This window comes from Bos mutus, chromosome 7 (genome assembly GCF_027580195.1).
Source record: "Bos mutus isolate GX-2022 chromosome 7, NWIPB_WYAK_1.1, whole genome shotgun sequence".
Classification (NCBI taxonomy): domain Eukaryota; kingdom Metazoa; phylum Chordata; class Mammalia; order Artiodactyla; family Bovidae; genus Bos; species Bos mutus.
This window is the reverse complement of record NC_091623.1, coordinates 14,709,396-14,734,730: the sequence shown is the minus strand read 5'-3', so window position 1 is coordinate 14,734,730 and position 25,335 is coordinate 14,709,396. Positions and strand designations below refer to the sequence as shown.

At 39.1% G+C, this 25,335-nt stretch overlaps 1 protein-coding gene across 1 annotated transcript in view; it reads right to left on the bottom strand.

The window, feature by feature from the left end:
• Nucleotides 1-25,335, bottom strand: part of VCAN (versican) — a 121,135-nt gene that overhangs the window by 5,287 nt on the left and 90,513 nt on the right. Inside the window, 1 exon segment of the mRNA XM_005903753.3 lies at nucleotides 2,559-2,703. Within this exon segment, the coding sequence (XP_005903815.2) occupies nucleotides 2,559-2,703 (145 nt within the window).

Genomic DNA, 25,335 nt, shown 5'->3' with positions numbered 1-25,335 from the left:
TCCACTTGTAGAACTGATAAATAAAATGTTATATAGTCATACAATGTAATACTACACAGCAGCAACAATGAAGAAATACAGCTACATGCATCAATGACGTGGATTAATCTGACAAACATAATGCTGAACAAAAACAGCAAGGCACAAAATACAAACTTAAAGTTCAAAAATGTGCAGAACCAAACAATTTGCTTACAGATACAAGCATAAGTGACCATTTTTAAGAGAAAAGTAAGGGAATTAAGTCATTATCTGTGGTTGGATTTGGAGATAAATGGATGGGATTGGAAAAAACCTGCAGAACGCTCCAAAGATGCATGAATGGCACGTACTAAGGTTTGTTTTTTTTAATGTCTTTTGTAAATAATGTAATTCTTCTTTGTAATTAATTAAAACTACCTAGGTCTGTAAAGACGTATAAATTATCTGTAAAGAGAAATGAGTGTATATAGACATTTATAAAATTCATAAAATTCCTCAGGGTAAAGATTAACAAAGAATTAAGTTTACATAAATAAAAATCAGACAGTAGGGAGATAAAATATATGAATTGTTTTGTTTTGGTTTCTTCCTCGTTTAACGAGGTAGACCTAATGTTTTGTAAATCTTTCCCCATTGGGAAATGTATACCATGATGCTGCTTTTGTGAATCCTTTTTAGATCTAGGCCAGTGGTTTTCAACCGGGGGCAGTTTTCTTCCTCTTCCCGCTTCCCCAGGGATAGTTGGCAATGGCTAGAGACGTGGATGGCTGTCACAAAGCAGAGGAGGATGGAGAGTGGGGGAGAATGCCTCTGGCATTCAGTGCATAGAGGGAAGTGTTGCGTGTTCAGTTGCTTAGTTGTATCAGACTCTTTGCGATCCCATGAGCTACAGTCCACCAGGCTCCTCTGTCCGTGGGATTTTCCAGGCAAGAATAACTGGAGTGGGTTGCCATTTCCTCCTCCAGGGGGTATACCTGACCCAGGAAGCGAACCCATGCCTCTTGCATCTCCTGCGCTGGCAGGTGAATTCTTTACCACTGAGCCACCTTGGAGGCCATAGAGGGCAGAGATGATGCCAAACGCTCTGCAAGGCACAGAACAGCCCCCGCAACCAAGGGCTGTCGGGCCCAGAGTGTCAGTAGTGCTGCTGTAACATACCCCAGTATAGGAAGAAACAACACTGGAGATAAAAGAACGTTTGCGTCATAAACCGAAAAGTATGACTCTGGGGGCATTTGGAGATCTAAGAAGGCAAACATGACATTTGGATAAAGACAGACAGTTCACTAAGGACTTCTCACACTAGGGAACAACAGGAAACAGCAGGGAAAACAGCAAATAACTTGCTTTGCTGTTTTCACAGGCTTAAGTGCTAAAGTAACATACATAGTCAGGAAAGCTGCTCACACAGAAAGGATATTCAGAATAAATTCTGTTTCAGAGAAGAGAATAGCAGAGTGAAATAATCACAGATACTGAGTTTCGACTCAGCTTTGTGTAAATTACTGTTCTCTGTGTTTTAACAGAATTTCTCACTGGTGTTTAAGTCTTTTCTAAAATATCTATAGAGTATATATTTTTTGTTTTATCATTTTTATATTAAAAAATAAGTCAAATGGATTTTATATTTTGCATTTGTGCTTTGTACTCTTAATTGAGGTGGGTAAAATCTGGGTCTAGAAGTTAAATATGCATGTTCTAACACCATTATCAATTGTAACCAGGTTTAAAAATTGTGATGCAATTCTTGTTGTTTTTTTTTAAGGAAGAAATCTACGTAGTATGGCTTAGAATTCAAACATATTGGTCAATGATAAATGCTGAAAAATCAGCTTCATTAATTTTATCTGTTAATGTCAACTAAGCAATTCTCCTCATTCTAGAATTTATATTATAAATGTTTTTGTTTTATCACTTCTTGAAAATAGTCATAATAGATATAGGGATGGTATTTTTGTTTTGTGGTTTATGAGCATAGATTGAGCTTCTAAGGGACTGATTGAAAAACTCAAATGCCTATAAAGACCAGGAGCTTAACCAAAAAGGAGGGAAAGTCCGAATGAGGAGCACAATGAGGTGGGGACCACAGCCCCCACCAAGGCAGGCAGTGTTGTTTAGCTGCAGTACTTTAAGCCACTGATAAATTTGAACCAAATTAGGGCCAAATGGCACCAAGTGGTCTTTTTTATTTTTAAGTAAAAAATAATTCACATTATCTTATGGTATATCCCAGTTTTTTATTTTTGATAACTAATTTTTTTTAATGCTTTCCTCATCAAAATTAACAGATTTGTGGGCCCTTGGGGCTGACAGTTGTTTTTCTTAAAAATACTGACAGGTAGTTTTTTTTTTTACATAAATGCTACATTATTATCTTAAGCACTTGAAATCTAAAATGAAGACATTACTGAAAACAAACTTTTCAATTAAATTGAGAAAGTAAACTGTTCCAGAGCAATAAGGATGCTGTATATGACATCCAGCTTATGTCTCAAAGAATGACGTTTATTCTTCCTGAATTTACTTGATAACTGAAATGCAGATTAAGTATATCTTACTGATGGGTTAATCATTACCTGTTCCTTTCTTGCAGGTGTAGGTGAGATGGTAATTGCAGGGAACGTCATTCCACTGGCCATTCTCATGCCATATAATCACAACACAATCTTCTCCAGTAGAAAAGAAGCTGTCTGGTTGGTTCGGCCTCCAGTTCTCATATTGCTGTAAAAATGCAGGGAAAGATAACTGTTGAAGCATACTATAAAAGCGATGGCTCCATCACAGCACAATTGAATTAGAATGGGCTCAGCAATTCCTGTTGAACAATTTAGCTCAAATAATTTTGGTGGTAAAGATTTTTACACTTTGAGTGGAAAATATGTGTTATCTCCAAATCTCTCTTCAAGAAATATGCATATTTTTTCCTTTGACAATGAGATATATCTAAGGAACTTGGTGCTATTAATAGTGCTTCCCAGTGGTGCTAGTGGTAAAGAACTCTGCTGCCAATATAGGAGACAAGAGATGCAGGTTCAATCCCTGGGTCAAGAAGATCCCCTGGAAGAGGGCATAGCAACCCACTCCAGTATTCTTGCCTGGAGGATCCCACGGACAGAGGAGCCTGGCGGGCTACTGTCCGCAGTGTTGCAAAGAGTCGGACACAACTGAAATGACTTAGTGTGCACGTGTGTGTCCTAGATTTCTAAATATGAAATCAATGCTCATTTTAAGAATTTTACCCATGGCATTATTGTTAACTGTAACAACATTAATGGCAGTGCAACAACTAGAGACAAAAATCATAAACTCGGCACTCTGATCTACATGTTTCCTTCCAGACTCTATGTGTACATATACTGTTATGTAGTTGTGATTATAGTGTGATAAAAGGTTCAGTCCTTCATTTATATTTTTATCACTATAAAGTAGCTTTCTTTGTCTTATTGAATTAAATTGTTTTATCCAAATTCTTTGATATATTGATATATATGTAAATTGCTATATTTGTTCTTTATTTATCTAATATACCTATGCCCATCATTTTACACTCAACTTCCCTGAGTAATTCTGCTTTAGATATGATTCTCATGTACACCATACAGTTGTGTTTGCTTTATGATCCGATCTGCAAGTTTCTTTAATAGGAATATTTATCACATTTGTGTATATTGATATACAAGATAATGCTTTTAAAATACATCTTACTAAAAATGTTTTTTAAATGAATGTTCAGATAATTAAAAAGAATTTTATTGATCTGATGTTTTTCTACTGGTTGCCTTTATATCTTTAGATAATTCCTATTGATTCTCTGGTTTGAGCAATGACATGTAACCAGAAATATCTTTTGCCTTCCATTAGTTTCACTTTTCACTTTCATGCATTGGAGAAAGAAATGGCAACCCACTCCGGTATTCTTGCCTGGAGAATCCCAGGGACGGGGAGCCTGTTGGGCTGCCGTCTATGGGGTCACACAGAGTCGGACTCGACTGAAGCGACTTAGCAGCAGCAGCAGCGATACTGGAACATGGAACAACAGATCGGTTCCAAATTGGGAAAGGAGTACTTCAAGGCTATATATTGTCACCCTGCTTATTTAACTTATATGCAGAGTGCATCATGAGAAATGCCAGACTGGATGAAGCACAAGGTGGAATCAAGATTGATGGGAAAAAAATCAATAACCTTAGATATGCAGATGACACCACTCTTTTGGCAGAAAGTGAAGAAGAACTAAAGAGCCTCTTGATGAAAGTGAAAGAGGAGAGTGAAAAAGTTTGGGGCTAGTGCACTGGGACGACCCAGAGGGATGGTATGAGAAGGGAGGAGGGAGGAGGGTTCAGGATGGGGAGCACATGTATGTGCTGTGATGGATTCATTTTGATATTTGGCAAAACTAATACAATTATGTAAAGTTTAAAAAAAAAAAAAGTTGGCTTAAAGCTGAACGTTCAAAAAACTAAGATCATGGCACCCGGTCCCATCACTTCATGGCAAATAGATGGGAAAACAGTGGAAACAGTGACAGACTTTACTTTTGGGGGCTCCAAAATCACTGCAAATGGTGACTGCAGCCATGAAATTAAAAGATGCTTGCTCCTTGGAAGAGAAGCTATGACCAACCTAGACAGCATAGAGATTACTTTGCCAACAAAGGTCAGTCTAGTCAAAGCTATGGTTTTTCCAGTAGTCACGAATGGATGTAAGAATTGGACTAAAAGAAAACTGAGCGCCAAAGAATTGATACTTTCGAACTGTGGTGTTGGAGGAGATTCCTGAGAGTCCCTTGGAACACGAGGAGATCAAACCAGTCAATCCTAAAGGAAATCAGTCCTGAATATTCATTAGAAGGACTGGTGCTGAAGCTGAAACTCCAGTACTTTGGCCACCCAATGTGAAGACCTGACTCATTGGAAAAGACCTTGATGCTGGGAAAGATTGAAGACAGGAGGAGAAGGGGATGACAGAGGATGAGATTAATGAATGGCAACCTGTCCAGTTGGTGATGGACAGGGAAGCCTAGCATGCTGCAGACCATGGGGTCGCAAAGGGTCAAACACGACTGACTAAACTGAACTGAACAGTGATATTTGCCTTTTATTTTAGCACCAATAATAGATGAAACCCTATTCTAGGTACTTCGTATGCATTATCTCTTACAATGATCCAGCAAGACTGGGAATAACTTGGACCTTAGAAATGTTAAACACCCAGAACTTTTTGGTTTACATTCAATTTTTTGTCACCTTAAAATGTAGCCTCCATATCAAGCAACAATTACATGAAAAACATAGTCCTTATGCCTATTCAAAAGTAACAAACTTTAGTGAGATGAAAATAATATTGCACTATAAATAAGAAAGCAGTTTCCCAGCTGCCAGACTCTTAACTAGAATGTGATACAGGACAAGTTTGTTCAGGTCTGTCTGACTCGACTTGGGTACTGCTTTCCCAATATACTTTGCTTACTGTCAGCTTTTACATCACATCTAATGTTGACCAGACTGGTGGAGACACATTTCCTTCATCTGAAAGGAATATAGATTCAGATTTATGGGACAATGGCAAATATGACATCTCTCTGGGCATACAGATTTATTAATCTTTTCTTGAATTAAATTTAAAATTAATTTCTAGTGGTAAAATCCGCCTACCAATGCAGGAGATGTAAAAGACACAGGTTTGATCCCTGGGTTGGGACGATCCCCTGGAGAAAGGCATGGCAACTCACTCCAGTATTCTTGCCTGGAGAATCCCGTGGACAGAGGAGCCTGGCAGACTCCAGTCCACTGGGTTGCAAAAAGTCAGACATGACTGAAGTGACTTAGCATGCATGCACCTTGAATTAAATTTATTAAGTTTGTGTGTAGAAAACAAACTTATGGTTACCAAGGGGAGAAGAAAGGAGGGAGAGAGAAATTGAGAGGTTGGGATTGATATATATATATATAAAATAGATAACTATACATGAAATAGATACTATACATAAAATAGATAACTAATAAGAACCTACTGTACAGCACAGGGAACTCTACTCAATACTCTGTAATGACCTCTGTGGGTAAACAATCTTAAAAAGAGCGTGTGTGTGTGTGCGTGTGTGTGTGTATATATATATATATATATCTGATTCACTTTGCTGTATAGCAGAAACTAACAACATTGTAAATCAACTATACTCCAATAAAAATTTTAAAAAAGGGGGAAAAATAAGTCTGTGGTTGCAACAATGAATTAGATTCTATTTGAAAAAAGAGAAGAAAGAACTGAATATGACTGAAGGCAATTGTTCCCAATTCAGAGCATGCCAAGAGCTGTTATTTCCAAAAGCTATTTTTATGTTTTAAAAAAATGTATAGTAAATTTACTAGAAAATGGTTCGAATTTTCCTTTATCCTCAGGAAAAAAAAATGTGGTTTTTAAAACTTTATAGTGAAACAACCTAGATCTTTGAAAAATAACTTGTGAGATGAAGACCTTAAGTTTGAAAGGTAGACGATTAAGAAATCTTCTACTTTTCTTTCAATCTCTTTGCTTAACTTTGCTTTGAAATACACATCAATCATGTGAAAATTAAAATAGGAGACAAGAGACCTCTGCTATGTAAAAAAGCGTCTCTGAAAAGTGATACAACTGCAAAGAATTAAGGGGAGGTTAGTAAAGATTTTTTTCCCCCCAAAACACAGAATTAAGGATGTTTTTATTTCTACTGTGGAAATCCAGAAATTACATGGATTTAAATCCATTCTCTTAGCCTGGAGGGTACCACCGAGTTACCCACTAGGTGACCCTTGGAAAGACGCTTAGAGGAACATACACACCAAGCCACTCTGCCTGGCAGGTTTTCCTGCAACAAGGAACTGACGTTTGATCTGACCTGGGTTTCTAATTATTTCTTTATTTTTCTTTCCTTATTATCTCTTACCCTCTGTGTTTTTTTTGTTTTTTTTTTTTTTTGCTATCTTCCTTTATTAGATAATGGAAAAGGAAATGGAGCAACATTGCAGATAGAAATGTCACATTTGTCCTGCTGCTGTATAACTAAACTGTCTTTAATAGATGAATTAAAGCAGGATAAAATAAAAAATTAATAAGTAAAAGAATAAGAATCCCCTAAAACTAATAAAGATCTACATTTAATACTTTTATGGTGAAAGATTCCAGAGTTCCTCATATACTTAACTTGGAGCTCAATATTTTCTAGTTTACTTTCTAACTAACCGTTTCCAGGAAACCAGTGAATGTCCTCAAAGGTGGAAAATTTTCCAGTATCCCAACACATGTGTACACTGTGCAATGCTCCCCTCTCCTTGTCCCTCCCGTACTGTTCGTCTCCCTTCTTTGCTCTATTTTTCCTCATAACACTGATTACCTTCTAATATCCTATACATCTTATTTACTTATTGCATTTTTTTCTCCTTAGCAGAGTGTAAGCTCATTAAGGACAGGAGTTTGGGTTTCTTTTGTTTACTCCTGTATCCTCAGTGCCTGTATCCTCAGGAGCTATGGCTGGCCCCTGATTGAAGATGTTGCTTCCCCCTGGTAAACTGTAAGCAAAACAATCACAAAGTCAGCAGAGTTAAATAACCGTTCTGGGAAACGGTGGGCAATGCACACCAAGAGTCTTAAAAAGTTCTCAACACTGGACCTCGTAATTCTACTTCTAAAGGGTTATCCTAAAAAATAACCAGAGGTGTGAACATTTTATCTAAAATATTACTTACACTAGTAGTAAGTGGGAAAAATATATAGAGCAAACATATATTTAGTAAATCTTGGGTACAGCCAGACAAATGGGATATTATATAAGCATTAAATATCTTGTTATTGAGGACTATACAGGAAGATGGAAGATACTAAAAGAAGTGTTAAGTTAAAAATCAAAGTACTAAAAATATACAATGATCCAAATTTTACACATACTCTCAGATGTAGCTGTTTGTATGCGTGCATATAAAGGATCAAAGAAAAATATGTGATCAAATGTCATATATATAGTTTATACCCAGTGCTATGAGATTAAGGTAATATTTTATTCTACATATTCTTACAGGTTTGACAACTTGCCTTGAGTAAGTATGAATTACTTCTGTAATTAGTAAAAATGAACAGTATAAAATGATCTATGCAGTGATCAGAAAGAACTTACCAATTTCTCAGCTAGCCCTTTTTTAATCTAACCTCAAGAAATATCATTTCAAGTCATCCAAGTCCCTTAACTGCCGTGTATTTTGCAGCTGACATTTCCTCCTGATCTGAACAATAACCATCTCATTTTCACACTGAAATGAGATTCTGATTCCATGCCACCAAAGTAATTCTCAGGCCTTAAGCTGCCCAGACTCAGACCTCTGGTAAAAGATTTAATTGTTTTGGGTGGGAATTGCATTTGGCTCACAACAGTGATTTAAAACCCGTGTTGTGTTGTTGCTTGGCAGAACTGTGGCTTAATGGTGCAGGACCAAATTTTAAGTCTGTGGTTTTTACAAGAATGTCTGATAGCCACAGGCATGTCACACTATTACCTCATATCTGATTGCTCCATTGTGCACATTTATTTTGGCTTGGATGCTTTGATTTTGCTCCATGTTACTGCCAAACTGACTTAGCAAAGGAAACTGCAGTTTTCTGAACAACTTTCTTTGTATCCTTCTGAATTCTTTATAGCCTTATTTAATATCATTTATAGGACAAAAGAGTAGAAAAAATAAATCATTGATTTTAGGTTTAATAACGTATTTTTTTTTCCACTAAAGCTAAATGTGAGGAAATCGGTTCTGAGTTATAAGAATGTAACTGAGCCTTGTTCATATAGACCGTGACTCATACATACAGAAGTGTAGACTCTTGGATCAAGCAGAGAAAAATTCTCTACTTTCACCTGGATTATCTTCTCCTCACTGGGATTATAAGCCAACATTCTGGGTGATCCAGCCCAGATTGACCCTCTTCTAGGATTGGATGGACAAACTAAGAATTATCCCAAAAGACCAGCATGGTTTGGGGAGAATTCATCTTAACATTGCAAACAGAAATAAATGCTGACCAGAGACTGCTTCTGTCTCAGACACTCATGTTCACCATTGTAAACCTTGAACTCTTTTTCTTTCCCATAGAGACCAGAATTAGATCAATACCGTGTCTGAAAAGAAGCCCCTACATTACTTTGCATTTTTATTCTCTTCTGAGGGCAGAGGAAATTATGACATAAAAGTCACACAGCTGATGGCAAGCCAGATCAGATGTAAACTTTTCTACATGTTCTGTAATAGACTTGCATTTTATCAGATCAGATCAGATCAGATCAGTCGCTCAGTTGTGTCCGACTCTTTGCGACCCCATGAATCGCAGCACGCCAGGCCTCCCTGTCCATCACCAACTCCCAGAGTTCACTGAGACTCACGTCCATCGAGTCAGTGATGCCATCCAGCCATCTCATCCTCTGTTGTCCCCTTCTCCTCCTGCCCCCAATCCCTCCCAGCATCAGAGTCTTTTCCAATGAGTCAATTCTTTGCATGAGGTGGCCAAAGTACTGGAGTTTCAGCTTTAGCATCATTCCTTCCAAAGAAATCCCAGGCCTGATCTCCTTCAGAATGGATCTCCTTGCAGTTCAAGGGACTCTCAAGAGTCTTCTCCAACACCACAGATCAAAAGCATCAGTTCTTTGGTGCTCAGCCTTCTTCACAGTCCAACTCTCACATCCATACATGACCACAGGAAAAACCATAGCCTTGACTAGACGAACCTTTGTTGGCAAAGTAATGTCTCTGCTTTTGAATATGCTATCTAGGTTGGTCATAACTTTCCTTCCAAGGAGTAAGCGTCTTTTAATTTCATGGCTGCAGTCACCATCTGCAGTGATTTTGGAGCCCAGAAAAATAAAGTCTGACACTGTTTCCACTGTTTCCCCATCTATTTCCCATGAAGTGATGGGACTGGATGCCATGATCTTCGTTTTCTGAATGTTGAGCTTTAAGCCAACTTTTTCACTCTCCACTTTCACTTTCATCAAGAGGCTTTTGAGTTCCTCTTCACTTTCTGCCATAAGGGTGGTGTCATCTGCATATCTGAGGTTATTGATATTTCTCCCGGCAATCTTGATTCCAGCTTGTGTTTCTTCCAGTCCAGCGTTTCTCATGATGTACTCTGCATAGAAGTTAAATAAGCAGGGTGACAATATACAGCCTTGACGTCCTCCTTTTCCTATTTGGAACCAGTCTGTTGTTCCATGTCCAGTTCTAACTGTTGCTTCCTGACCTGCATACAGATTTCTCAAGAGGCAGGTCAGGTGGTCTGGTATTCCCATCTCTTGAAGAATTTTCCACAGTTTATTGTGATCCACACAGTCAAAGGCTTTGGCATAGTCAATAAAGCAGAAATAGATGTTTTTCTGGAATTCTCTTGCTTTTTCCATGATAAAGCGGATGTTGGCAATTTGATCTCTGGTTCCTCTGTCTTTTCTAAAACCAGCTTGAACATCTGGAAGTTCACAGTTCACATATTGCTGAAGCCTGGCTTGGAGAATTTTGAGCATTACTTTCCTAGCGTGTGAGATGAGTGCAATTGTGCAGTAGTTTGAGCATTCTTTGGCATTGCCTTTCTTTGGGATTGGAATGAAAACTGACCTTTTCCAGTTCTGTGGCCACTGCTGAGTTTTCCAAATTTGCTAGCATATTGAGTGCAGCACTTTCACAGCATCATCTTTCAGGATTTGGAATAGCTCAACTGGAATTCCATCACCTCCACTAGCTTTGTTCGTAGTGATGCTTTCTAAGGCCCACTTGACTTCACATTCCAGGATGTCTGGCTCTAGGTCAGTGATCACACCACCATGATTATCTGGGTCGTGAAGATCTTTTTTGTACAGTTCTGCTGTGTATTCTTGCCATCTCTTCTTAATATCTTCTGCTTCTGTTAGGTCCATACCATTATTTAAACCTTGTATGAGCTGCTTAATGCTCTATACTGTATGAAAAAGTTACTTTAGAGTCCCAATTAAATGATCACCTCTACATATCTGTACAAAAAGAAAATGTGCCCCCAAAGACAACCATTTCAATTAAATTTAATTTATTAACTTTTCAGTTACTGTTTTCTCTTTCTTTCCCCCCCAATCAGATTCAAGCAAGGTAGCTGCCAAAAACATACACTGATTCTAAAAATCCTGGCCAAAATCCAACAGTCACATACCATTCTATCAACTGAATGTCTCCACAACCAGAGAATTCATTCTGAATCAATCCTAATATTGATTGAAGTTATTCACCAGAATCTATCAAATTTTACAAATGCTTAGATTATTTTTTTCCAAATAACCTGTATCTTACTGTCAAAATTTTATTCCTGTCTTAAATGAACATAAAAGCAGAGAATTACCCTGCAGGTCTCCTGGAGCACATGGAACTCCCCTGCCTGCAAACATTCTCCACCCTTGGAGAGTGAATTCAGTTCCATGGATCTAAGAAGAACTTGACTTAGTTCTCTCAAGCAGAGTGGCTGAAGAGTTATTCTCTCCTCCCCAGCTCTTTGAAAGTTTCCATCTTGATTCAATCAACATATTGGAAGGGAAAATGTATGTACTGTGTTTTGGGATGGGGGTAGAGTCTCTGCTTTTGAAAGTTACCAGAAACCTACTAAACTCAGTCAGGGTTTACATCCTTTCAAGGTGACTCTGACTATTTAGTGTCTTGGAGTCCGAACTGTCATTCAAAGATACCAGCGGACTTTTATCTTTAAAATACACACCACCATGATCAATGGTCCTGAAATCTCAGCAGATAACTAGCATCACGAGCATGAACAAAATAAACTGAGGATAAAACTGTAATGTAAGTAATTGACTTTTTTCTTAAGTAAAGATAGATCACTGTCTTTTTTCTAAGGTTAAAAAGCATAATTCATAGACTCACAGACACAGAAGGGAAACTTATGGCTACTCAAGGGGAAAGGTAGAGAGGAATAAATTAGGACTTTAGGATTAAAAGATATACACTACTATAACTAAAATAGATAAACAGCAAGAAAGACCTACTGTATAGCACAGGGAACTACATTCAATATCTTATAAGAACCTATAATGGAAAAGAATACATGCACACATACATGTAACTGAATTACTTTGCTACACACCTGAAACTAACACAACATTGTATATCCACTATACTTCAATTTTTCCAAAAGCATTATTTCATTAATAGACAAGGTTTAGAAATAAATCAGGTATTTTGCTTTGCTTTACAGCAGGAGTTAGCTTGGTTCAGCTTTGAGCACTGCTTTCTGTTCAAGAAAAGAAACATACCATCCAGTATTAGTTACTTCTGTGATAGTCACGTCCCAGCTGGTCCTTTATGTGACACAGATATAAACAGATCAATTTATGAGGAAATAGGCAAGCAGCTGGCTGGTGAAAAGAAAAGGCTGGATCAAGGAAGGTTCTTGAAATGTGGAATGACTTACTCTCCTCACATGCTGCTACTGCTAAGTCACTTCAGTCGTGTCCGACTCTGTGTGACCCCATAGACGGCAGCCCACCAGGCTCCGCCGTCCCTGGGATTCTCCAGGCAGGAACACTGGAGTGGGTTGCCATTTCCTTCTCCAATGCATGAAAGTGAAAAGTGAAAGTGAAGTCGCTCAGTTGTGTCTGACTCTTAGCGACCCCATGGACTGCAGCCTACCAGGCTCCTCCATCCATGGGATTTTCCAGGCAAGAGTACTGGAGTGGGGTGCCACTGCCTTCTCCGCATCCTCACATGCATGCAACATTCCAATATAATCTTTGTTTTTAGCCTACCAGGCTCTTCTGTCCATGGAATTCTCCAGGCAAGAATACTGGTGTCGGTTGCCATTTCCTTCTCTAGTGGATCTTCCCAGCCCAAGGATTGAACCCAGATCTCCTGCACTGCAGGCAGATTCTTTACTGTCTAAGCCACTAGAGAAGACTTTGTCTAGGAAATCTTTTGTCTTTAAAGGATAAAGCCAATTCAAAAATCAAACCCCTGAAGATAACAAGGTCATGCTTCAGCCTCTAGTAGAGAAAGAATTCCTGGAACATGAAAGAGCTTTGTTTTTAAATTCCTTTATCCGCATCTTAAAGCTAAGACATTTTCAAAGCAATGGACCTTATCAAAACTTGGTTGATAACTAGCCCTTCTCCATAATATTTGACCCATTTCAAATTCTTTGCATTGAGATTTTATGATTTCTTTATTTGGTCAAATAACTACAAAGAATAATCGATGGAAACAAATTAGTTCTGCTAAAGAATCACTCTGTTTAAAATCTTTTGGTTTCTTTTCTTCTCTAATGAAATAAAAAAAAAATATTTTCACACACTAAATGAAATTAAAGTTCATCTTTCTGTGACACAAATTTGACACTTACTACCATCACACACACACACACACACATTCACCCCTACAAGTACAGTATTTCTTGGCCTCAGGGAAGGCAGCATCTAGGCTAGACCTTTGGGAGTGCCCCTGTTCACGCAGACCTGTGCTGTGGATAGGTTCCCACCATGAAGATGATAGAGAAATTCCAAAATGGTTAAATGACTACCAGAATCAACAGCAGCAGACTCCTTGAGATGGGAAAACAGAGCTGTCCTTTAGACAAACTTGTTAGCTAACTAAACAATCTTTACACACTAGTCCCTGGGTAGAGTTTGAATTTGTGCTTGAGCAAAAAGTACAAACTGTTTCATGTCATGGATCTTGAGGCTCTCTCATATCATCAGTTCAGTTCAGTCACTCAGTCGTGTCCTACTCTTCATGACCCCATGGACTGCAACACTCCAGGCCTCCCTGTTCATCACTGACTCCCAGAGTTTACTCAAACTCATGCCCATTGAGTCAGTGATGCCACCCAACCATCTCATCCTCTGTCGTCCCCTTCTCCTCCTGCCTTCAATCTTTCCCAGCATCACGGTATTTTCAAATGAGCCAGTTCTTCACAGCAGATGGCCAAAGTATTGGAGTTTCAGCTTCAGCATCAGTCCTTCTAATGAACAGTCAGGACTGATTTCCTTTAGGATGGACTGGTTGGATCTCCTTGCTGTCCAAGGGACTCTCAAGAGTCTTCTCCAACACCACAGTTCAAAAGCATCAATTCTTTGGCGCTCAGTTTTCCTCATAATCTAACTTTCACATCCATACATGACTACTGGAAAACCATAGCTTTGACTAGACATGCCTTTGTTGGCAAAGTAATGTCTCTGCTTTTTAATATGCTGCCTAGGTTGTTCATTACTTTTCTTTCAAGGAGTAAGCCTCTTTCAATTTCATGGCTGTAGTCACCATCTGCAGTGATTTTGGAGCCCAAGATCTCCCACGTATATCTGAACTGCAAATCTTGAATCTGTATCTGCCAAGGGCCTCCTCTGTCACTGACCTTGGACCTACACACATATTTTTCTACAGTTTTTCCGCTTCACTTGAGTTAGATTGAATCTTTTGTTCTTTAAAATTCACTGGAATTTAGATTATCTTAATGGCTTTGTGTTTTAGAACTACTTTGGGTTTTGCCAAGTATGTTTAAACAATTAATCACATACATTCCATTGATAAAAACCACTCTTGACATTTGTCCAGTAAAGTCATTCTATGATATAATATATTATTGTAATTGTTGGAAGAATTTATTAAGGCTTCAAGTTATAATTTGGAGTTTTTTTTTTTTTTTTTTTCATGAACAATCCAGTCTCTACTTTCTACCTAGTCTCCCTTTCCCCAAACACTGCTGATTTAATTCACTGTAAAAAAATTTTCATAATAAAACCAAAAATATCCTCTAGGTTCACACGCCAAGCGAACCAGCCAAGGAAAACTTTCCTCTGTTATTACTGTGCATAAAGTGAAGATACGGGAAAGATTGGTCCTAATATTTGCCTCAGTTGCTAGGATTTTACTAAGCATGTGACTTCATGTGTTAGCTTCAACTGTATTTGAAAAATCATCTCATATCACATGTAACTTTCAAGTTCACAATATAATGCAATTCATACTAGAATTTTAAAACCTAAAGCTATAGGGACTTAACTCACAGAGAATATTACTCCTGCAGGAATTTAAGTGCAGTTCTGGGAATGCGAAGTTTTGACATGCAAAATACTATCTGGCCACTAGGTGGTGATATCCATCCATCACTATATTTGAATTACCAACTAATTCACAGTTAAAGTAGAATCCCCCCCAAACTACGATTATTTACTCTATATATAAAAAAAAAAAAAAAAGATTAAAATTATCTGTGTTATGTCCTCTCAGTTTTGTGAGGAAAAGTAAGAAGAGAACACTTTTCTAAAAAATAGATCTCAACTAAACAGTAAGTACCAATCCCATTACATTCTATTTGGCTACAGGCCAGTGTAGCTATAATCTAAACTTTCTACTTGACAAAAACATTCAACTACAATAGTTTATTTTTACTATTTGGGCTTTTTAAATTATCAGATAACTTACATCAATGGTGAAACTGCATCAGAAACAAGCCAAATCTATAATAGCCACCTAAAATCCTTAGAACGGGGCAGATAAAAATAAGCACCTATACAGGAGAGTGAAAAGGTTGGCTTAAAACTCAACATTCAGAAAACTAAGATCATGGCATCTGGTTCCATCACTCCATGGCAAATAGATGAAGAAAAGGTAAAAATGGTGACAGATTTTATTTTCTTGGCTCCAAAATCACTGCAGACCATGACCGCAGCCACAAAATTAAAAGACGATTGCTCCTTGGCAGAAAGGCTATGACAAACCTACACAGCATATTAAAAAGCAGAGACATCACTTTGCCAACAAAGGTCTGGATGGTCAAAGCTATGGTTTTTCCAGCAGTCACGTATGGATGTGAGAGTTGGACCATAAAGAAAGCTGAGCACTGCAGAACTGATGCTTTTAATGTAGTGCTGGAGAAGATTCTTGAGAGTCCCTTGGACTGCAAGATCAAACCACTCAATCCTAAAGGAAATCAGTCCGAATATTCATTGGAGGGACTGATGCTGAAGCTGAAGCTCTAATACTGTAGACACCTGATGTGAAAAGCTGACTCATTCGAAAAGACCATGTGCTGGGAAAGAATGAGGGCAAGAGGAGAAAAGGAGACAGAGGATGAGATGGTTGGATGGCATCACCAGCTCAATGGACATGGGTTTGAGTAACCTCCAAGAGATAGTGAAGGACAGGGAAGCCTGGCCTGCTGTAGTCCATGGAGCAGGGATATGACTTAGCTATTGAACAATATGCACACAAGTTAATGTCTTCGTGTGATTTAGTTTGTTTTTCATTAAAAACTTATGTAGATTAGTTATAAAAACATGACACTTGTACTAAAAGCTGACTTCTCTGTGTTCAAACTCTTTTTATCACCTGGAACCGGTAGGGCCACTGCTGCTCTTCCCATGGCCAAATGCAGATGATGCCAGGATGCCAGGGGTAAGCAGATAACCACCCAAGGATACAAGGATAAAAGCAAACTCCAAAGAGAAAACAGTGACCCTAGAGGATTGCTTACCCTTTTGAAACATATGCTGATAAGAAACCACCTTTGCACTAAATGAAGGACTCAGATAAACCACTCTGGGTTTACCTCCGCCCCCAACTCTCCGCCTTTCAGAACACAGGTCAAATGGTTATCTGCCAGGAGCTTAGGAGGACTACTTATTAGAGAAATCAAAACATTTGGTAACTTTAAAATGCCTCTCTCCCCTAGATGGCTCTGGTCACAATAGGCATTTGTTTGCAGTCTGCGGCATGGGGGGAAGGGGGGCGGTTGTATTTAATTTTGTTTTATTTAAATTGCCGGGTCACATGACCTCACTTCGAGGTAGAGATACACCCTCTTCTGATCCTGGTACTTGCTTCAGGTTACTCTGGTCTCGGTCCTTGTTTATTTATGTTTTAAAGGAGGTTATGGTTTTGCCGTTGTCTTTTAGTCTAACAACCAAAAGGAAAAGAGCAGCTTTGTTTTAAAGGAGAAAGAGACGTTTGTTTTGGTGTCCCTGCCCTAGGCTGGCAGCCTGGAGTCGGATCCTGCAAACATGAATACATCGAAGGGAAGAAAAACTAACTTGGGCTCTCCTGATAGTTGTTAAAGTGGCAATATGCCCATTATTTTCCTAGCTGGCAAGTCTCTGTGCGGGAGAGATGATCTGCCAGCTTTGGAGCACAGCACTAATCTTGTGTAATAGCGTGAGCTCACTGCCCTACAAAGTAGTAATTATCAACAGCAGTTTCCAAAGGATGTGAGTTCCTCCCACTGTGAGAGCACTTGGGAGATGGGGCCCCAGGCGCAGCCCCACAAGCCACTTGCGTTAATCCCCACCATGAATGATGCCAGTGGGTTCCTTCGCCCCAAGTTTGTTTGTACAGGTCTTCAGTCAGGAAGTGCTAACGATCCAAATGCAACGTGAAACTGCCAAATCCATTCAACATTTTCTTGGCCTTTTCCTTGGTTATGCATTGCCTTAAACTAATTAGCAATTAAATTTAAATAACCGTGTGTGATTTTCAAGTTTCACAGAGCACTGTTGGAAAAGCCTCTGGGAGAAGGAACTACTGCATTGATCAATTCTTTTTTTAAGGGGAATTTTGTCAACTATGAAGTGATTTTCTGGTGGAGGGTAAATATGGTTCTTCCAGCTGTTTGCTGTCACGAACCAGCTGACTCAAGGAAGGGAAAGGAGGAGGTGAGGGTTTTGTGTTCTACAACTACTCTATTGCTCGATCTATCTCACGTGTAGAATCAGAAGAATCAATTCTTGTTTCAAATCAAACTGAACTGCAACACAAGTAAAAATTTTCACCAAGAGTTTAGTGGTCTTTTGGACAAGAAACTGAAAATTCTTCTACTCATGGGCAATGTGTGAAAGGAAGAGGAAACAGCCTACGTTTCCTTGGCTTTTAGGGTAATGTGATGAAGTCTGTGAGATTTAACATAATTAAATTAATGTTGATATGCAGTGTGACTTGCTCATAGGGAAGTGGCATTTGACTTGGAGCTGAAGCCACAGCACAGCCAACACACATCCATCTGCAAACATTTGACAGGAAGTCTTCTAAGATTTTCAGGTAGAAAAAGTAAAACTGAAAGTTTTGGCTTGGGGGTTTTGTTTTGCATCATTGTTTTCTGCCAAATCATTCTCAATCCCTTCAAACCTACAAACCTACAAACAAACTTGGAAGACACGGTTAGTTAATTCTCTTGATTCTCTTTTCAATGTCCAAGACATCTGGGAGAGGGAGGAGGATACGAACCTTTGTGTTTATAAAAGGGTAATAACGGTACATTCCTGCAGAAAAAAAAAAAAATAATGGTTTATGGCCTGCAATTTGTTACTCTTTTTCTCTGTCCCTTTTAAGTGTCTCTTCCTGGATTAAAGGCCATTTCTTTATTGTTTCTACCTTTTTAAAAGCTGTGTTTTTTTTTCTCACCATACTTTGCATGACAGACTGAGGTGTTTATTCATGAAAGAAGAAAAAGGGACTCTGGATTTAAAGTCAAATCCACAACCGATTTGGCTATCTTTCTGCATCAACTCTGCATCATGACCAGGAGGGCAAGTGAGTATTCCAAATTCTAGGAGGGCCAGTTTGCCAATGATCAACCATGTTTAAAAAAAAAAAAAATTGCAAAATTCCGATATCTTCCAGAATATTATTCCCATAGCATTTTTTAAGCACAAAAAGGATATCAATAAGCGCTTCATAATCTATCTCATAACATAAAGGCACAAGATTAATTAGCTAGAGCTAGGAAATAAGACAGCTATGGATTTGTGAATTACTAACTTGTTTGAGAACTTTCTGACTAGAGCCAGACAAGTGCAGAGAAAAGGAAGTCTGTTGTCTCCAAACACGACCCTGGAGAGTGAGAAGGAGGCCGTGACTACTTCCTAGGAAGCTGACAAGCTACCAGTCTTTCACAGAGTGACACTGAGTGCTGATAAAACAGAGATGACAGGGGAAAAGTATAAAAGAGATGTAGAAAGTGCTCTTTTTAATGTATAAGGATAAAGCCAAGGGTTTTTCCCTTACAAATCAGACTTTCCTAAAGCTCCTCAACATTTTTTTAAAGGGAACTGGATTGTCAGTTCTATTCAATCCTCAACCTCTGGACATCGAAGGTGACATTTTCCTTTGAAGTAATCGCATCTGATCCACTGAAGCATCTGAGCCCCAGTGGTGAGGGGGCAGTTTTGAGCTGCTGTAGGAACTGACTAAAAAGAAGACTGAAAGGAGCAATACAGACCTCAGGAGAATCCTATGAGAATTCTCTGAGAGTTTTATTCCTGGGTGGTTAGAGAGAGGAGGGGGTAAGAGAGTAAAAGCTTTAAGTCTCTGAGGCCCACGGGTTGATTTTAAACTGGGGAGTTGTGTTATAAAAAAAACGGTGTGACGAAGGCACTTAACAGTTTCCAGCATCTTCCTAACTTTGCTGTCCATGGACACACTATAATCTGTAGTTGAAAAGCAAGTCATGAAATGATTTTGCCAGGATGCATGTAGGTGGAGAAACATAAGTGACTCCAGAGTGCTCCCTGAGGTCTGGCTCCCTCTGTGCTTGAAAGGACGGACTCAGATAGTGGATGGATAAAGGAAGCCCTGTCCAACTTAGCAACCACGTCATCCTCGGGGAAGCAACCCATAAGAAATGAAACAAGCTGAAAACATTCAGGAGTGGGATTCCTTTTGCTTGTTTCACTACATTTTGGATTTGGATAATAAGGTTTTTAAAAGTCTGAGTAATTGTCAGTTTCCCAAAACTTCATGGAAAATCGGCCCTGATATAACTCAAACTTTTGAAAAGTTTGCTTTCCATTTTTTCTTCCCAAGGCTTATATGTATTCTTGGGACAACCATGGACAAAATTGTCATCATTTCCAGGAGGAACATCTGTTTTCCTTTGAGTTAATAACTTTCGTAAGATGCATTATGCTCAGCGACATACTTCTGATTCACAGAAACATTTTTTTTTCTTTTCGTCATGTTTGAAATACCACCTATTTTATGGTTTAATTTTTTTCATACTGATACAACTTTAAATAAAACAATTTAGATAAACAAGAATTGTCATGGGGAGATTCAGCCAAAAGACTTGATGAGTCTTTTCAGTATTCAAAAGATAACACAGTGAGTTGGTTGAGTAATGTATGGATACTGATTATTATTCAAATATCTGTTTTTGTCAACCACTCTGCTAGGTGCCAAGAAAATAGGGATGAAAGTTAATCCCCGCCCCAGAAAGCTCTGTGTCAGGAAATTAACACCACAGGGTTCAGTGGTAGGATGGGAAGAGCGCACAAAGGTTTCTGCAACACAGAGGAAGAGTCCTTCGTCACATCCAGCTAGGAGGGTTTCCTGGAAGAAGGTGACTCTTAGCTAAGCAAGGTATTCAAACATTTATCAAGTGAATTTAGGGCAAGAGGTGAGAGCATTTTGAGACTGAGGGCACGTGAATGTAAAGACCCGCAGGAGTGAGATGTCATGGCTTATTCCTGAAACTGTGGGTATTTTGAGATAAGACAGCCTAGGAAGTGGCAGATGGAGTAAGTGGGCGTGATATGCGTCACAAATAATTACAAAATTTTATCCTGAAGGCAAGAGGAAGACATTTGCAGAATTTTAAAGGGAGTAACAATAGTTCAGAGCAAGGGAAGAGGAAGGTCATAGGCAGTGGAAAACAAGATCTGGGGGAGAAACACTTCAGACTAGTCATTCATTTAACAATAGGTTAAAGAAAAAACTTAAAAGTCAGCTAACAGTATAGAAGCTAGATAAGCAATGTTTGTTTAAGTTCGCCAGCTTTAATGTGTATTTAACTTGAATGGTTTAACTTAGTGTCTTTGAAGACATTACTTGGGTGACAAGGAAAGTAATTCATTATGGAAGTTATTTGTCAGGCTTTCTAACAAGCACTTGAGGCATTTTGCTGTGAGAAATCAATAGTCAAGTTAAAGAATGACTGGTGAGTAGAAAACCAAAGGACAAACTGAAATGTGACTGCTGAGTAGGAAAGCAAGTGACAAAATAAAAACTGTGTTAAGAGAAAATAGCCTTCATAGAAATCAGAAAGGTGAGGCTAGAACAAATACTGTTCATGAGTACAATTTTGTGAAATTTATTGGATAAATACTCCAAATAAATAACAAAAAATATTTTAAAGATTCAACAAAGGCAAGAATTTGTCATTGTAGCAACATCCTATTATACAAACCAATAATGTGGAATGAAGCCATCAGAATATGAAGAATAAGGGCAAAGTAAATAACTTGGCCAAATAACACTATTAATTTAGTATAAGCGTATAACCTGAATTAATCCAGCTATAAAGCATAATCACATTAAATACGATACACTGCAAGTTTTTTGGAAGCAAAGTTTAATGATTTCAAGAAAAGAAATGATTGAAATTGAGACCTAGTATCAGCTTGTTTGTTTTAACTGTAAGACTGAATGACACAAGATAATATACGGTAAATATCAAAGGTTCTTTTTGTTTTAATACTGCTCTACCTCCCAAGAAGGATAAGCTCTAATAAACCTTTCAAACAAAAAATGGGAGTGGGGGGAGAGAGGAGAAATCTCTCTAAAATATAAACAAAGTCCTTGAAATTACACACAGTCAAGTTAACACCATTCCCAAGTGTAAGCAGATACTGCTTTTCCCAAGGAAGAGTTTACTATTAGGGATATTTTCAAAAGCAGGACACTTGGCGTAAACAGCGAAACAAAGGGGAACTATTTTATTCCAAGGCCTGAGCACACATGGAACCTGTTAAGGGGATGGTGGCTGCAGAAAGAACTACAAACGAATTTAAGAAACACCTAGGCTGCCTCGGAAAGGAAGGATGGAGGCAAGGGTGTTTGAAAAGCAGAAAGTGGGCCAGAGATCAGTCGAATAGGAGGGAGACAGACTGTTGGGCAGATGGCCTCTTCTGTTCCAAAATGTTCAAAGTTAAGGACACTCCTTAGCACACTTTTATTTTACACAAAGAGTGAATTAAGAAGAAACCGGGGGTCTGTCAGAGTTTTTCCTAGATTTACTTGTGGCATTTCTTTGATAAACTTCACCTTGTTTATGACATTCATTTGCTGCCTTCTTCAAATTGAGCCCCATTTACTTGGTGCTCTCTCCAAAACCCTTGGGTTTGCATTAGAAAATGTGAATTAATTAAGGGAAAGTTTCTTGTTTATGGGGTATAGTTATCTATCTTAGGTCACGTTACCTTCATCTGAAAATATCAGAGTGAGTGAAAGTTGCTCAGTCTTGTCCGACTGTTTGCGATCCCATGTACTATACAGTCCATGGAATTCTCCAGGCCAGAATACTGGAGTGGGTACCGTTCCCTTCTCCAAGGGATCTTTCCAACCCAGGGATGAACCCGGTCTCCTGCACTGCAGGCGAATTCTTTACCAGCTGAGCTACCAGGGAAACCCAGAAAATATCAGAGGAAGACCATTATTTCTCCTTTGAAAAAGTGCAATACTCACTTATTTACCAAGTTTAGGACCAGTCTAAATTATGGAAATGGTAAGTAAGTTATTATTTCACGTGTGTTTCACAGTATAGTCCATTAAAACTTAAAGGACACAGATTAAAAAAAATCATCGAATTCAGCTGGCTTGCTTCAGAAGAGTGGAATAATGACACCTGATGAATCAAGCATATCTGAATGGCACCTGACAGGCAAGATAAATTCCCTAAGATTTTTTTCAGACCTCCATCTGCCAGCTATAAACCAATATTCAAGCTCACTAACCAAACTCAGAGGGAGTATAGAGCCTTATTCTACACACCTTCAGAAAGAAAATGCAGACAAGAGAACCACATCTTTGAAGAGCTCAATTGCTCATGGAGAGACCAGAAAAAACATTTCATTTCAGTTCAGTTCACTGTGTCGTGTCCGACTCTGTGACCCCATGAATCGTAGCACGCCAGGCCTCCCTGTTCATCACCAGCTCCCGGAGTTCACCCAAACCCACGTCCATCGAGTAGGTGATGCCATCCAGCCATCTCATCCTCTGTCGTTCCCTTCTCCTCCTGCCCTCAATCCCTCCCAACATCAGGGTCTTTTACAGCGAGTCAACTTTTCACATGAGGTGGCCAAAGTATTGGAGTTTCACCTTTGAAGACTCTTCAGAGTCCCTTGGACTGCAAGGAGATCCAACCAGTCCATTCTGAAGGAGATCAGTCCTGGGATTTCTTTGGAAGGAATGATGCTAAAGCTGAAACTCCAGTACTTTGGCCACCTCATGTGAAGAGTTGACTCATTGGAAAAGACTCTGCTGCTGGGAGGGATTGGGGGCAGGAGGAGAAGGGGACGACAGAGGATGAGATGGCTGGATGGCATCACTGACTCGATGGACGTGAGTCTCAGTGAACTCCGGGAGTTGGTGATGGACAGGGAGGCCTGGCGTGCTGCGATTCGTGGGGTCGCAAAGAGTCGGACATGACTGAGCGACTGGTCTGATCTGATCATTCCTTCCAATGAACACCCAGGACTGATCTCCTTTAGAATGGACTGGTTGGATCTCCTTGCAGTCCAAGGGACTCTCAAGAGTTCTCCAATACCACAGTTCAAAAGCATCAATTCTTTAGCACTCAGCTTTCTTCACAGTCCAACTCTCACATCCATACATGACCGCTGGAAAAACCATAGCCTTGACTAGACGGACCTTTGTTGGCAAAGTAACGTCTCTGCTTTTGAATATGCTATCTAGGTTGGTCATAACTTTCCTTTCACGGAGTAAGCGTCTTTTAATTTCATGGGTGCAATCACCATCTGCAGTGATTTTGGAGCCCCCAAAAATAAAGTCTGACACTGTTTCCACTGTTTGGCCATCTATTTGCCATGAAGTGATGGGACCAGACGGCATGATCTTGGTTTTCTGAATGTTGAGCTTTAGGCCAACCTTTTCACTCTCCTTAGTGACATGGAAAAGTACAGAGCATGAGGATATACAAACCCAGTCTATAGGACCAATGACAGGCTGGAGATAGTCAGGGACTTTGCCATCAGATCAGTATGTTTCAAATGACAGACTTTACAAGTACTTGACTGGGTCAAATGCATCTATCCTAGCTCAGGGCAGGAGCATAGAGGTACCCAAGTAACAGGCACACTTAGAGATAAGTCATGGTCCAAGTCTGCAAAGCACAAGTAAGTACCCACCAGAACTGGTCACCTGAGTGCCTGGCATTCCAGCTTCTGTAATAGAGCTCACAAGAACCTGCACTTTTACTGGGCTATTTATAAGGGGGAGACTTAATAGTGGGTAGCCTAGACCCAATTTATCCCACAGGAATGAAGCCTACATTCAACAAGGGAAAACTTACTGAATGCCTATATTACATAATAAACTTCAACAAAATTATAAAAAGTTTTAATTGTCTGTAATATACATGAAAAATCTTTAATTTTTATGTTTGCTTACATTAATAAAAACAATATTGTCTATCTTAAATTAAAATTTATATGTAAGAACTCATCTACATGAACCACTATTAATATGAACAAAATTATCAGCCTGCAATTACTACTCATTTCAGCAAAATGAAAATATACAGATGTAACAACTGCAGATACATTAATACCATCCACCCAGGACAAGTAGAAGAAAATGAGACTTTTGATGAAGTGAAAAGTGAAAATGTTAGTCACTCAGTAAAGTCGGACTCTTTTCAACCTGATAGACTGTAGCCCACCAGGCTCTCTGTCCTTGGAATTCTCCAAGCAAGAACACTGGAGTGGGTATCCATTCACTTCTCCAAGGGGTATTTCCAACCCAGGGACTGAACCTGGGTCTCCCATATTGCAGGCAGATTCATTACTGTCTGAGCCACCAGGGAAGCCTAAGACTCCTGGTACAAGGGCTGAAATCCTATACCTTACTGAGAATATATTTTATGGACAAACTACTTTCTGTACTTTTTCTGCCTCTTACCAAAGAACTTACTTATGGACACAAACGACAAACAATGTTGATTAAATATAAGGAGTGATGACAGAGACAGTGCAAGCCAGGGTATTTTAGGGTTCCTAAAGGCAAAATGTGATAAGGGATACCCTTTTTAAAGTCAAGGAGGTACCAGCTAGGAGAAAGCCTATGGCTTCTCCCCTTAATAGCATTGTGACTGTGGGCAAAAGTTTAGCCTAACTGACCTTCATTTTCCTATTAAAATAAACCACCTGATGCCTTTCTTACAGGTTACTGTGGAGAATAGATGAGTACAAAATGCTGAGTACAATGATGGACACAGAGATGAACTGAGGGGCATGTCCAGGAGAGCACAGAAAAGTTTTCCTGAACAGGCAGAGCAGAACTTCTGAAAACAATAATTAGTTTGGAGTCTGTT